This window comes from Limulus polyphemus, unplaced genomic scaffold (assembly GCF_000517525.1).
Source record: "Limulus polyphemus unplaced genomic scaffold, Limulus_polyphemus-2.1.2 Scaffold1494, whole genome shotgun sequence".
Taxonomy (NCBI): domain Eukaryota; kingdom Metazoa; phylum Arthropoda; class Merostomata; order Xiphosura; family Limulidae; genus Limulus; species Limulus polyphemus.
Window position 1 is genome coordinate 106,693 of NW_013667104.1, and position 12,156 is coordinate 118,848.

The following is a 12,156-nucleotide window of genomic DNA, read 5'->3' on the forward strand; positions in this document are numbered from 1 at the left end:
ACCTCAACTCTTCCCCGTTTCGACACGGTTTTGTCATCACCAGGTCGATACGTTGTACATTTGCTGTCATGTTAAACTTATATTAAAGTTTTTCTTCATTACCCATTTAAGCCGTCTCCAGCCATTATTAACTTTAATATAAGTTTAACATAGCAGAAAATGTACAACGTATCGACAAGGTGATGACAAAACCTTGTCGAAACATTGTACATTTTCTGCTATGTTAAACTTGTATTAAAGTTTTTCTTCATTACCCATTCAAGCCGTCTTCAAGCATTATTAGTCTCAAAGTGGGTTCCTCGTCATCGAAGTACAAGATATAATAATCTGAGCTGAGGCCAAATGAAATTGTTACAGGACAGTGGATTATTAAATGTAACGTTGAGAGTGATGGGATTTAAATTTATTCTTTTACTGGTTAGTTGTTTGTAATTAAATACAAAGCTACACAATGGGCTATTTGTGATCTGCCCACTATGGGTATCTAAACCCGGTTTCTAACGTTGTAAGTCCGCAGATATACCGCCATGCCATTCAGTGGAATAGTGAACAAAAATAAGTAATGGAGCTAATGATATAAGAAATAAAACATTGGCTTGTGAAATCCAAAAGGCAAGTTTTTTTTAATTTGACTATGGTGTTAAATTTTAATAGTCTAGGAAGCTTATGCATAGAATAAGTCTTAAATCGTCATTTATCTAAATTTCATATATCTGAAGCTTTAATTAACGAACTTTAAAATTTTCCTTGCAGATAGAGCTATAAAACAATGTCAGAATCAGAGGCTCCTCCAGTTTCAGGCCCACCACCACCAGCACCATATGATCACTTGACTGCTTCATATTCTATGTTTTCTTCACTCCCATCATTTGAGGCTTCCAGTGAAGATGATATAGACAGTTCACTTTTTGGGTGTAATTCCAACAACAGTGCCACCATGTGGCAGAACAATTCAGAGATCAACTGGCAGGAGCGTTGTTTTGAACTGGAAATGTCTTTAGAACGTTTTCGTGAGCAAGCCACAAAAATCAGAGAACTTCTAAGGAACAAGGTAGATTTCCATTTTATAAATCTAAAGCCAACACTGTAGTATTTTTGAAATCAGAAAACATATTAAACTTTTTACAATCTACAACATTTCATAAAGTTAAATATAATTTTTAATTGCCAGAGATAAGTGTTATCTCTTTGTTATATAGAATATGTATTTTGCATTTTAGAATTAGACAAGATTTATTAGCTTTGTTGAATGAGTTTTACCCCCCCCCCCAAAAAAAAAATCCCATAATATCAATCTAAAAAGTTTTTATCCACCAAAAAGCTATAAATTTTAAGTTCACACTCTGGGGTTGGATTCAATTTCTCTTTCAAACAATACTACAAATTATGTCTCTTGTATTAAACACTATAGCTAACTTCAGACCAAATTATTTAATTACACATTTATACTTATTTCTTATTCCTAAAAACCAAATTTACTTAAAATTATCCAGTATAATACAAAGTTAGTTCACTTTCTATAACCAGTCTAGTAAGGTACTAAAGTTAAAATTCTACAGTTTTTAGCATAATACAAAATGAAAACAAGGTTAGTTAAAATTCTGCATTCCCTCTAGTGTAGTACAAACTTTAAACAAAAGTTATTTCAAATTCTACCGTTTTTCTAGTATAACGCAAATATGAAAATAAAGTTAGTTCAAATTCTGCATTTCATCTGCTATAATAAAGTAATTAAATCAAAGTTTGAAATTGTTCATTTCTTCTAGCATCATACTGAAAATATTTTTAGCTCTTTGCATATTTTAGATAAAATGATTTGATGTCAGTTAAAATTATATGATTTATTCTAATACATTAAACAAAGTTAAATAAAAGGGACAATCATGAGGCTGAGATAGATATTGTTCATTTGAGTCATTATGGGAAATTTCTTTAAATGTTCCCCTGCGATGTCACGTTTTTTTTTTGGGGGGGGGGGGTCGCTGATCATTACTTAGATAATCATTAAGCACTGTAGAATGGAGTCGTTGAAAAACTGAACAGTCACTGCAGTTGGTTTCTATCCACGGCTTTAAAATAACGAAGTTTCTGCTGTATAATACCGACTAGGCTAGTAACGCCGCTAATAAACTACAGAAAGTAATCTAAGTTATTTCAATTTCTCTTTCTTTTATAGAATGGTTCTGAAAATAAGATAAGGTTAGTTTGACTTTTGCAGCTCTTTATTATATAGTATTTTTTTTTAAAGAAATTTACAAATTCTTCAGCCCCTGAAGTGAAATATAAATAATATAATATAAACTAACTTTCTGGAGATACGCTAGTGGAATGCTACCAGAGATCAAACTCTTGCTTTTAAGAAGCGTGAATACAACAGTTTACACAAAACAGTAGACGGGATATAATTGAAAAACACGAACATTTAAACTTAACAATATTGTGATCCTTTTCAAAAAATAAAATTTTGAAATTTTATTTACTTTCGAGGTGTTCTTGCTTCGCATTTGGAGTTACTTTTGTATAAAGGTAACATTTTATTATTTTAAAGGCATTAACGTAAAAAAAAGACAGTTCCTGAAATAGTATTTATCAACCATTTTCAAGCGTCACTGTAAGCACGTTGTTTTGTCAGTATCATTACTTGACCTGTGCGTGTTTCAATTTAAGTCACATTGGCATACATATATATAGAAAGTTTTTTCTGCCCTTCATAAACAAATTAGCTTTAAAAGTAACACAGATTCCCTATCAACGTATGTTAGTAATGTGAGTTTCTTACTCGGTTCTTGCATGTAAGGCTCCCTCGGTCGTTTCCGCTGTTATTTTTAGAATAGTGGGAACATAGAAAAGTGAAAGAAGGAACACTCGTCAGTAAGGAGCAACTTTGACTCTGTTACAGCCGACTTGGCTTATATTTTATTTTAGTGTTCCTTATTGTAATGAAATTGTAAGTTACATTTTATAGTAGTCTATTTGTGCATAAAAGACTTTACTTCTAATAAATAAATTGAAAATATAATTAATTATTTCACATTAGTTACATTTGTTTTCTTCGTGAAAAGCTACACAATGGGCTATCTGCACTCTGTACCTCGCAGGAATTGAACCCAGGATTTTAGCATCGCGAGTTCGTAAACTTAGTGCTAGTCCACTAGATGACTAGTTTCAGTTACTTGACACACATTTTTGAAATTAAATATTGATCCAACAAAATTTATTTATTCTAACTTCGGTTGGTGGATTCCATCACTTATGTATGTTACAGGAAAAGATCTGAAGTTAACCAAACATATTAGATGAACCACAGTGATTATAGAATCTTTGTTTAAACACTACAACCAGGTAATTATTAAAAACCAGTTATGGTTGTTTACCATAATTCGACTTTAACAAGAAAAAAAAACATTCATCGTTTAATGTTACTGCTGTGTAGGGCCGGACTAAGGTTTAGTGGGGCCTTAGGCCCAGGTAATATTTGAGAATAAATATAATGATATTAGTAATAATAAAAATCTGTTCTGCTAGTTTTACGAACCATAATTGTTTTACTTGGGTGGCCATCGGGGCCCTATGTGTTAATCCGGTACTGTACCTGTGTTATATTATATATACTCCAACTCTTTTTCTTGTATGATAGTTAAGTAATACATAAATAACTGATCTCCCTTGTATTGTCTTAACATATTTATCATTTTGTAGCCCAATTGATTCGTTAAGGTGTTTAGAGGCGTGTTTACATAAAGACGAAAATTCATTAAAATTTTTATAAGCTATGAATTATAAGTGGCATAATAAGGGGGGGGGGGGTGAGAAGAGAGAAACGTTTCCTATCTGATTTAACTACAAATTTGGTCCATTTCTCGTATGGTGATCAAAGTACGACACGGCTGCACATATGAAATGATCAACTATAGATCAATCAAATAAAGATCCATGTTTCTGTTTTGATAGGAGATTGTAATCACATGTATTATTCTACAAACACAAGTCTATCAAAAATATATGACTCCTTACATGCACGCGAAATACAGTCCTGATGTTATGGGGTACCCGCAGTGGCACTCTAACTATAAAGTGGTACTCATATTCGTTACAAATTTTGACACCCCCCCTCTCCTTGAAATGTTGGATAAAAGTACCTTCTATATCGCGAATTTTCTAAATTAAAATCTATTCCTTTTTCTGAATTTCAAGGATTTATTGTTTACACTAGAACACTGATTACAGCTATATATATTTTATTATAAATTATGAATTTATAAGTTAACACTAATCTTGTCAAAAGTTGTATGTTTACATGTTAATGTAAGATTTCAATAAAGTGCAACAATGGCATCTGTTTATCTGTTCATTATACAGTATATTATACTAAAGCAAATTTGGAACCTTACTACGTCGTTACAGTCCATGTCGCCAACACCGGTCATACTCTATCTGACGGCCCTACACCTTGACAATAGTTCTACAGCATAGTTTTCATTGCAGAGTACTCCGTCGTATGGCTGTTATGTCAACAGCACACCACTACTCCCTGCTGATTTTCTTTTCTAGTGTACGAGGACGACAGTTTCTCAATGCTCATTTCAACAGTCTAATCACACAGAAATATATAGGTGCTGCATCTGACGATTTGATATACGGTATAGCATGAATACCCGTTTCATTCTTCATTTGCTTGAGATATACAATGGTTGAACAGATATGTCATGAAAGTGTGGTGTATTCGGGCAAAACTAAGTTAACCTTAGAGAAATGGGATAAGTCTGCTTAATAATAGGAAGTTCAACAAGATATTTATTATAGAGCAATTTTGAGTTCTCTGACTTTGACTAAGTTTGAAGAAGAAAGAGACTGGATACAATGAAAAAACACGCGGTGAAAACAGTCTTTCTTTATATTCAAAAACAATAAAATTATTGTATACAGAACGAAGAACAGAGCCATTTCTAGAGAGCTAATTCTCTATACTCTCCTACCAACTTGTAAAGCTATTTAATAAGAATTAATTAATGTTACAGTTAGGTTAAATTTTAGGAGAGTATTACTATTTAACATGAAAGAACTTGACATACCGTTGGAAAACACTGCTGTCGACATTCGTGAACAACGTACAGTATTACAACAATATCCTTCCTTCCCCTGGTATAACAGGTATTTTCTACGCCAGAATAACAAAGGAAGAAAGGCAGCGAGAATAAAATTAACTTAACGTTTTTCTCGACCACGTGCTATGTGAAACCTATACATATACAGAATAAATAATAAGTTCAGAATAAATACTATTAACATTACAAAAATACTGAAACACATGGTATATTCATATACCAAAGAAGCAACTTGTATACATGTAGCTTGTGTTACTTTTCCTGATGGAGATCCTTTTTGATTACCCTGTCGCTGGAATATCTCTTCTTGGGTAGGTGGTAGGGTGAATCCACTGACAGCCCCAATGTTGAGGATCCTCTAGAAGTAATCTCAACAGGAATATTGGGCTCCTTAGAAGGGAGGATTTCCACTGATAAGATCTCTTGAGTTACTCAGTTGACTACTTTCTCACTGACATACTTCCATAGATGATCACAGTGGATGATCCAGTTTTATCAGCATAGCTACTTTTTGCTTTATCACAAGTCGATTTAAGTCGTTTTTGAGTAAAGTCTTTTATAACATCTTTATTTTTCACATCCATGAGAACCTTCCCAAACACCAATCCCTCATGATATGCTTGAGTATTTGGTTCTACTATGCCCCAGTCACTAGATGAAGAATTATTGCTATTAACTCAGTAAGAGTATCCCATTCCTTGTTGGTACAATGACCACTGTTACTTGTTTCCACTGGATGTTCAACCTCCACTATAGTATTTGCCATGTAGTGCACAGGGATTTCCTGGTCATAGACTATGACATTATCTGAAGCTAGCCTGACCTCATATCCATGGTCTACTTATGAAATCAGTTCCAAATATGCATTTTTCCTCGATGTCAGTTACCCATGCATCTTGAGTTGTAGAGAAGCTACATACAGTAAAGGTAACTTCTAACTTTCCTTTTGTTAGAAACTTATATTCACTCACGTTTCTTATCATCCCTTCTTGTTTCATCATCTCTGGAAGCAACTTCCCATCTTTTTTTTAACAAATCGGGAGGAACAATTGTAGCTATGGAATCAGCGTCAACCAGCATGCTGCAAGAATTTCCATCTCTGTGGATGCATGAAGGATTTTCCTCAAATAATAATCTTTTTTTTTTCTCATTCGGGGTAGATGGAGTATTTCCAGCTAAACTTAGCTTCATAAATTCAACAAATTCTTTTGTTTTTTATGTTTCGTTAGCCCTGTGTTGTTTTTTTGATATAGTTAGGTTCTGTCTCCTTGGCTTGATAACAGCTGTTAATTTATCAAAGTCTTGGCTGTAATAACAGGTTCCCACAATTTTAACAGTTATCTCGTTCTGGTGTCCTTTGAGAAGAACTCTTATTCCCCACAGGTCTTTGACTGCATTTCATGGCTATATATCCCTTCACGATACACGTAAAATATTTATTCTCTTATGGCTTACTTTCTATGTTCTGTTTAGATAGCTGTCTGATTAATTCTCCTAGTTCTTCTAGACCTCTTATAAATTGGTTACATGCCATAAAATCTATTATTTTACAAGGAACATCTGGGTAAGATAGTTGGGCAAATATTTTCAAATCCATTGCAAGTTTGGCTAAGGTCTTCTTCCATACCTTATTTTAGAACTTTGCTCTGGATACTTCTTTATTATGCGACATTACAACCTTTCCATACTTTTTCAATCTTATTGCTGTAATATTTTTGTACATCTCCAATAGATTCGTCAGTCATATCCTCAAATCATATTTAATTTTTATTTTTACTTAACTAGTATGTCCCTTTCTTGTAACTCCTCTCTTAAATTCTAGTCACTTACTTCTTGATTTTCTTTTAATCCTCTGTAAATTCCTTCCCGATTTTCTTTTGATTTTCTATCTTTTTTCTTACAATATTCTGTTCTTCTAATTTTTGGTGTCATTCTTCTTGGTCTTTTTAAGTTTTTATCTCTATTAATTTTCTGTCTCTATCAATTGCCCCCCAGTGACACAGCGGTATGTCTGCGGACTTACAACGCTAGAAACTGGGTTTCGATACCCGTGGTGGGCAGAGCACAGATAGCCCTTGTGTAACTTTGTGCATAATTAAAAACAAACAAGTCTCTGTCAAAATTTAACAATATATATATATATATAACTTTCCGTTTTGCCAGTTATCAAATAGAAAGACTTTTGGTTATATTTCTTAGTAGTATAAATATACACTATGTTGTTGTTGGGCTTAGGATTCTTCTACAGTAGGTGTCTCTGACTTGTTAGCGATAAATTCAACGATGAATAAACAGCATGCACTACACTTGTTTCCAAAACAATATATATATATATATATATATTCAGAACAAGTTAACGTATGTACAATAAATTCTTCAATACTATAGATGTTATGGACATATCATAAATACTATATACGTAGTTCTCTCGTTCTTGTCAAATATCCACTTAGGCCTGTTCAATTACTTTAAAATTTCAGTTGACTAGCCGAACTATCTTCTCTATTTTTATCGCACTAATATTCTCTTTGGTCCACTTACAATTGTGGCGCGAGTTACCGTAATCATCTGGTCTTCTTTCTTTTGAAGATCCTCTGTTCCTGATGTCAATGTGCACTCAGGCTGATTCAACTACTTTAGAACCACGCTTTGACGGAATAAAATTATTTTTCTTACCTTGTTTTCTACTGTTATTTTCACTTTAACATATTGAACATTAGGCCTATCACTTTTATGGTAGTTAACTTCACACCGACTTTATTCTATTTTGTTATTATTTATCTGCTGTTCCCGCTCGTCTCATGCTATTTATATCTTTATCACTTAATCATCTGTCCGCCTTCTATGTTCTCGACGTCAATGAGTTATTTACAAAACCTCCTACAATGTTCTGCTTTTAACTCTTATTATAACAAAAACTAAACAATGATAAAATATTCACTCACAAAAATAAATCAATCACTTATATGTAAACCAAACAGTCTTTTATATCATGGCAGTCTCGTTCTTCGTTTTCTTTTAATTTTCTGTCGCATTCTTCTTGATCTTGTCTTGATAAATTCATCATCTCATGTAATGCATGAATCTTACTAGTTGACCTTATGGTCATCATTTTCAACAACTGAAGTAGTTCTATTTCAAACATATTTTAAGTTCTATTCTATTTTCACCAAAATAAACTCAATTTCTAATACCATTGTTTTAGCGTACTTTTGTTGGCGAGCACTTTAGCTTATCTGGTGAAAATAATTAAACCTTCAGTCCACTTAACGATAATAAATTACTTTATTTCCTCCCTTAACATTCTACAAGTTTGAATACTTGTACACTTCTATAAGTTGCAGTAGGCCTACGTTACAAATGACATTAACTAATGTATAACAAATTAACTTACTTGTACAAGTAACTGCAATAGCTAACACTCGACTGGTTCACTCTATATTTTGAAATCACTCTCCACATTCTCTAACTAGCCTAACAACGCTTCACAGAGCATGGTATTACTAATCTACGTTGGAGTGTGCTAGAACAAAATTTGATATCAAACTTTATAAATTTCTAGGAGTTCTACGTCCTTTAGATAACAAACTACAACATTAAAAATATAGCCTTATAATAATACTTTCATATACAACGACTTTCTTGACCTTGCTTAATTTTCTTGTAGTACTAGGTGAGCTTGATTCTAGATCAGTTATTTATTGAACTGAAAAAAAGACACTCTTAGATCACTGCCTAAACACACTTTTTTCTTTGATTTTGTAGATTTTGATTTGAAACAAATTCGCTATTCATGATTAAGTTGCAAAAACAAAAACTACAACGTTTTATTTCGTTTTTAATAGACTGAAGTGGACCACTTTATAGTTAGAATGGTACTGCCAGATTTGTGAGGCAAAGAACTATACTATGTGATAGTGTAGTTCTGCAGTGTGAGCATGATGGGTGGGTCTATATTTCTCAAGTGCTGTAGCTTTGAATACCTATGTTTTATTTAATCGTCTGAACGAAAATTTATAGTAAAATCAAGCGTTATAATGCCACATATTGATTTTCATCCATGTACCAGATACTATTTTAGAAAATGTCGTTAATAGGAAGCTTTCAATATTGTATGGATGATTCGTTATAAAAGCAAATGGTATCACCTTTTCTAGGACCAAGAGTAAATTGTCATTTAGTTGAAGTCAATTAAATTGATCACCTGCTTTTATTCGTCACCATTTAAAAACCTGTGCTCTTCCTCTGTGACCTCAATTCTGTAATTTTTCATATAGCTTTTTCTTGATAAATACATTCTAGTTCCTAATTATTATAAATATTTTTTTAACTTATGAAAAAAGAAAAAAATCGCAGTAACGTTTATGCCATCTGGTGAACATAAGTGAAACTTTTTGTAGTGCGGGCTGGAGTATTTTTCAGATGTTTAAATAACTTTACATTTTAGACGTAAGAAAAAACGAAATTTGTATTCCGTTGTTTCTATCGTACACCTTTGCTAAAAAAATAAAAAATTCAAATTCTTAACTGAAATTCTTACGCATGTTAAAATATGAATTAAAAACATATACAATCCACTCCATATTACTCCACAACAGTGTCTAAAGTTGTCTTGTGCTTAATGTTTTACTTTTAATACATAAACTATTTTCATATCAAGTAATTACAAGGTAAATGACCTTAAAAAGTATGAGTAGCCATTAAATCAATCCACAAAATTCCAGTTGGAACTTTAATTTGAGTTGAAATTTCGGCTTTTTTTTTCCCTTTGACAATCATCAGGCTTCTATTTTTTTAAAAAAAGATATACACGCACAAAACGTGCATTTTCTCTGAAATATGAAGAATAGACATTCTTATAAATGAATGACAGGAGATTAAGAAGAATTTTACAGCTGTACCGCCCTGTATTAAATTTAAAATTAATTAAAATAAGAACAACTTGGTTCAAATTTTAAGGCTTTAAAGACAATCATAATTATATTGAGAAATATCTTCTTTATAAACTGCATAAATTAAAGTGTTGTGATGCATTTGTTTAAGATGTAGTCATCGTTTGATAATTCTTAAATATATATATATATATATTTGCAGATATGTTGAAAACAAGAATAAAAGAAAAAAACAAAAAGTATTTGAGACCGATCTTTAATGTGCTGTGTAAAAAGGTCTGAACAGAGTAGAGCAATTTTTGGAAAGCATTTTTCAGATTATGGTATCATAGGTATAAAAAGAGTTAAAAAATACATCATTAAAATGAGAGATTGATATAGGTAAATATCGTATTTAAATAAAAAGTATTTACATGTTAAATTCTGAGTTTTTCTTTATAACAGCTCGTTGAGCTTGAAACAAGACTAGAAGAAGCTGAACGTCGGGCATCAGCTGCTGAAGAAAAGGTAAGTTTAATTTGTTGGTAGGATTAAAAGTAAAACTGTTTAATATATTAAAATTTTTTACAAGGCTTGTCAAGTTAAAAGGCTGGTGTCTTATGGTAATGATTTTTATCCACAAAACTAACTGATAATTAGGTTAGGAATGTAAGTGGTATCTTTGCCCCAGCCAGTAAATTACAGTTGAAGATTTTAACAAAAGAATGTAAACTACACATACCATACAATCAGGCAAGCTATCTTATAAGTTTCCAATCTAACTGATTAGAAACCTCTGTATTCATCTAGACTTTTAAAGTTTAAGCCCACAATTCCTATTCAATCATATTTGTATTTAAAATCTTTTCATTCCACCACTCATTGAGACTACTTATATGAAACTAACCAAACCTCCAACAGTTTTGAACACCTGCATCAGGTCCCCATAATTTTCCTGCTCTTTGAAAAAAACAAACACAAAATTACAACTTAAAGAGGATAAGTTCAAAAGCTAATTCAGACAGAACAAGTCTAAAAACTAATTCAAAGAGAGAAAGTCCAAAATAGAAAGCTTCTCCTTGTAATGGGAGTGATTTAACCAGGTATTATTCTAATAACCCATGTCTGCACTATTTACAACATATTGATATTCTTCCTGTAGTATGGGGACCAAAACTGCACATATTGCTCCAAATAAAGTCCCACCATAACAACCTTGTTCTTAAGCTAAATATTCCTCAAAACAAACCCAAGAATTTTTCAATAACCCAAATAGCTCTTAGTTCTGTGGAGATGTGAGTAGCATTTCTGAACTAAGAGCTATTACCTGGTGCATCTGGCAAGAAGATTTTTGTGCATGCCATAATCCTTGAATGAAACTCCCATCTCGACATGTATTTATGTGGATCACACAAACTTATAATCATTTATTAGAATAAAGTCCTTCATCAGTAGTAGAGCAACACATCCTCCAATAAACTTTCGTTGTAAATTATAGAGTTTGTTATAGCATGACCGTGGAAATTAAGTGTATTGCAAAGTTGTATTTAGAAAGAATAAACCAGTTTTATTTAAGAAAGAACTTGTATCGGTAAAGTTTCTTCAAAAATAATTTTTACGGAAAATTAACTAATGAACGGAGGCGTAACAAATTGGTGTCAGAAGTGGGATAAAAAAAATGGAAACGAGAAGCGGCAAATCAAACTACACCTTAGCAGATTTGATGTCAGCAATACAAGAACAGCAAAAGAAACAAGAAGAACGAGAAGAGAAACAAGACGATAAATTACAGCAGTTCTTGGAGGAAAAAAAAGAAACAAGAAGAGAAATTACAGCAGCTGTTGGAGGAAAAAGAAAATAAACAAGAAGAGAAATTAAAACAGTTGTTGGAGGAAAAAGAAAATAAACAAGAAGAGAAATTAAAGCAGTTGTTGGAGGAAAAGAAAATAAACAAGAAGAGAAATTACAGCAGTTGTAAGAAAACCTGCAACAGTGGCAGCTTGAACAGCAAAATAAACAAGAGAAATTACAGCAGTTGTTAGAGGAAAAAGAAAAGAAACAAGATGAGAGATTACAGCAGTGGCAACTAGAACAAGAAAGGAAACAGTAAGAAAGTCTCCAACAGTTGCAGGAAAGTTAGCAGCAACTACAGGAAAGTCAACAACAGTGGCAAGAAGTAC

The 12,156-nt window shown here is 32.5% G+C and overlaps 1 protein-coding gene across 7 annotated transcripts in view; it reads left to right on the plus strand.

Annotated features, from left to right (window-relative positions):
- Positions 1–12,156, plus strand: part of LOC106463828 (pleckstrin homology domain-containing family H member 1-like) — a 151,051-nt gene that overhangs the window by 11,080 nt on the left and 127,815 nt on the right. For all 7 annotated transcript variants that reach the window (XR_002611576.1, XR_002611574.1, XR_002611575.1 and 4 more), the window contains exons 2-3: positions 754–1,051; positions 10,442–10,504. Coding sequence is in view for 4 of the 7 variants with exons in the window: in XM_013923904.2 (XP_013779358.1) it covers positions 770–1,051; positions 10,442–10,504 (345 nt within the window). In the remaining 3 variants the exon portion in view is untranslated. The remainder of the gene's footprint in view (positions 1–753; positions 1,052–10,441; positions 10,505–12,156) is intronic.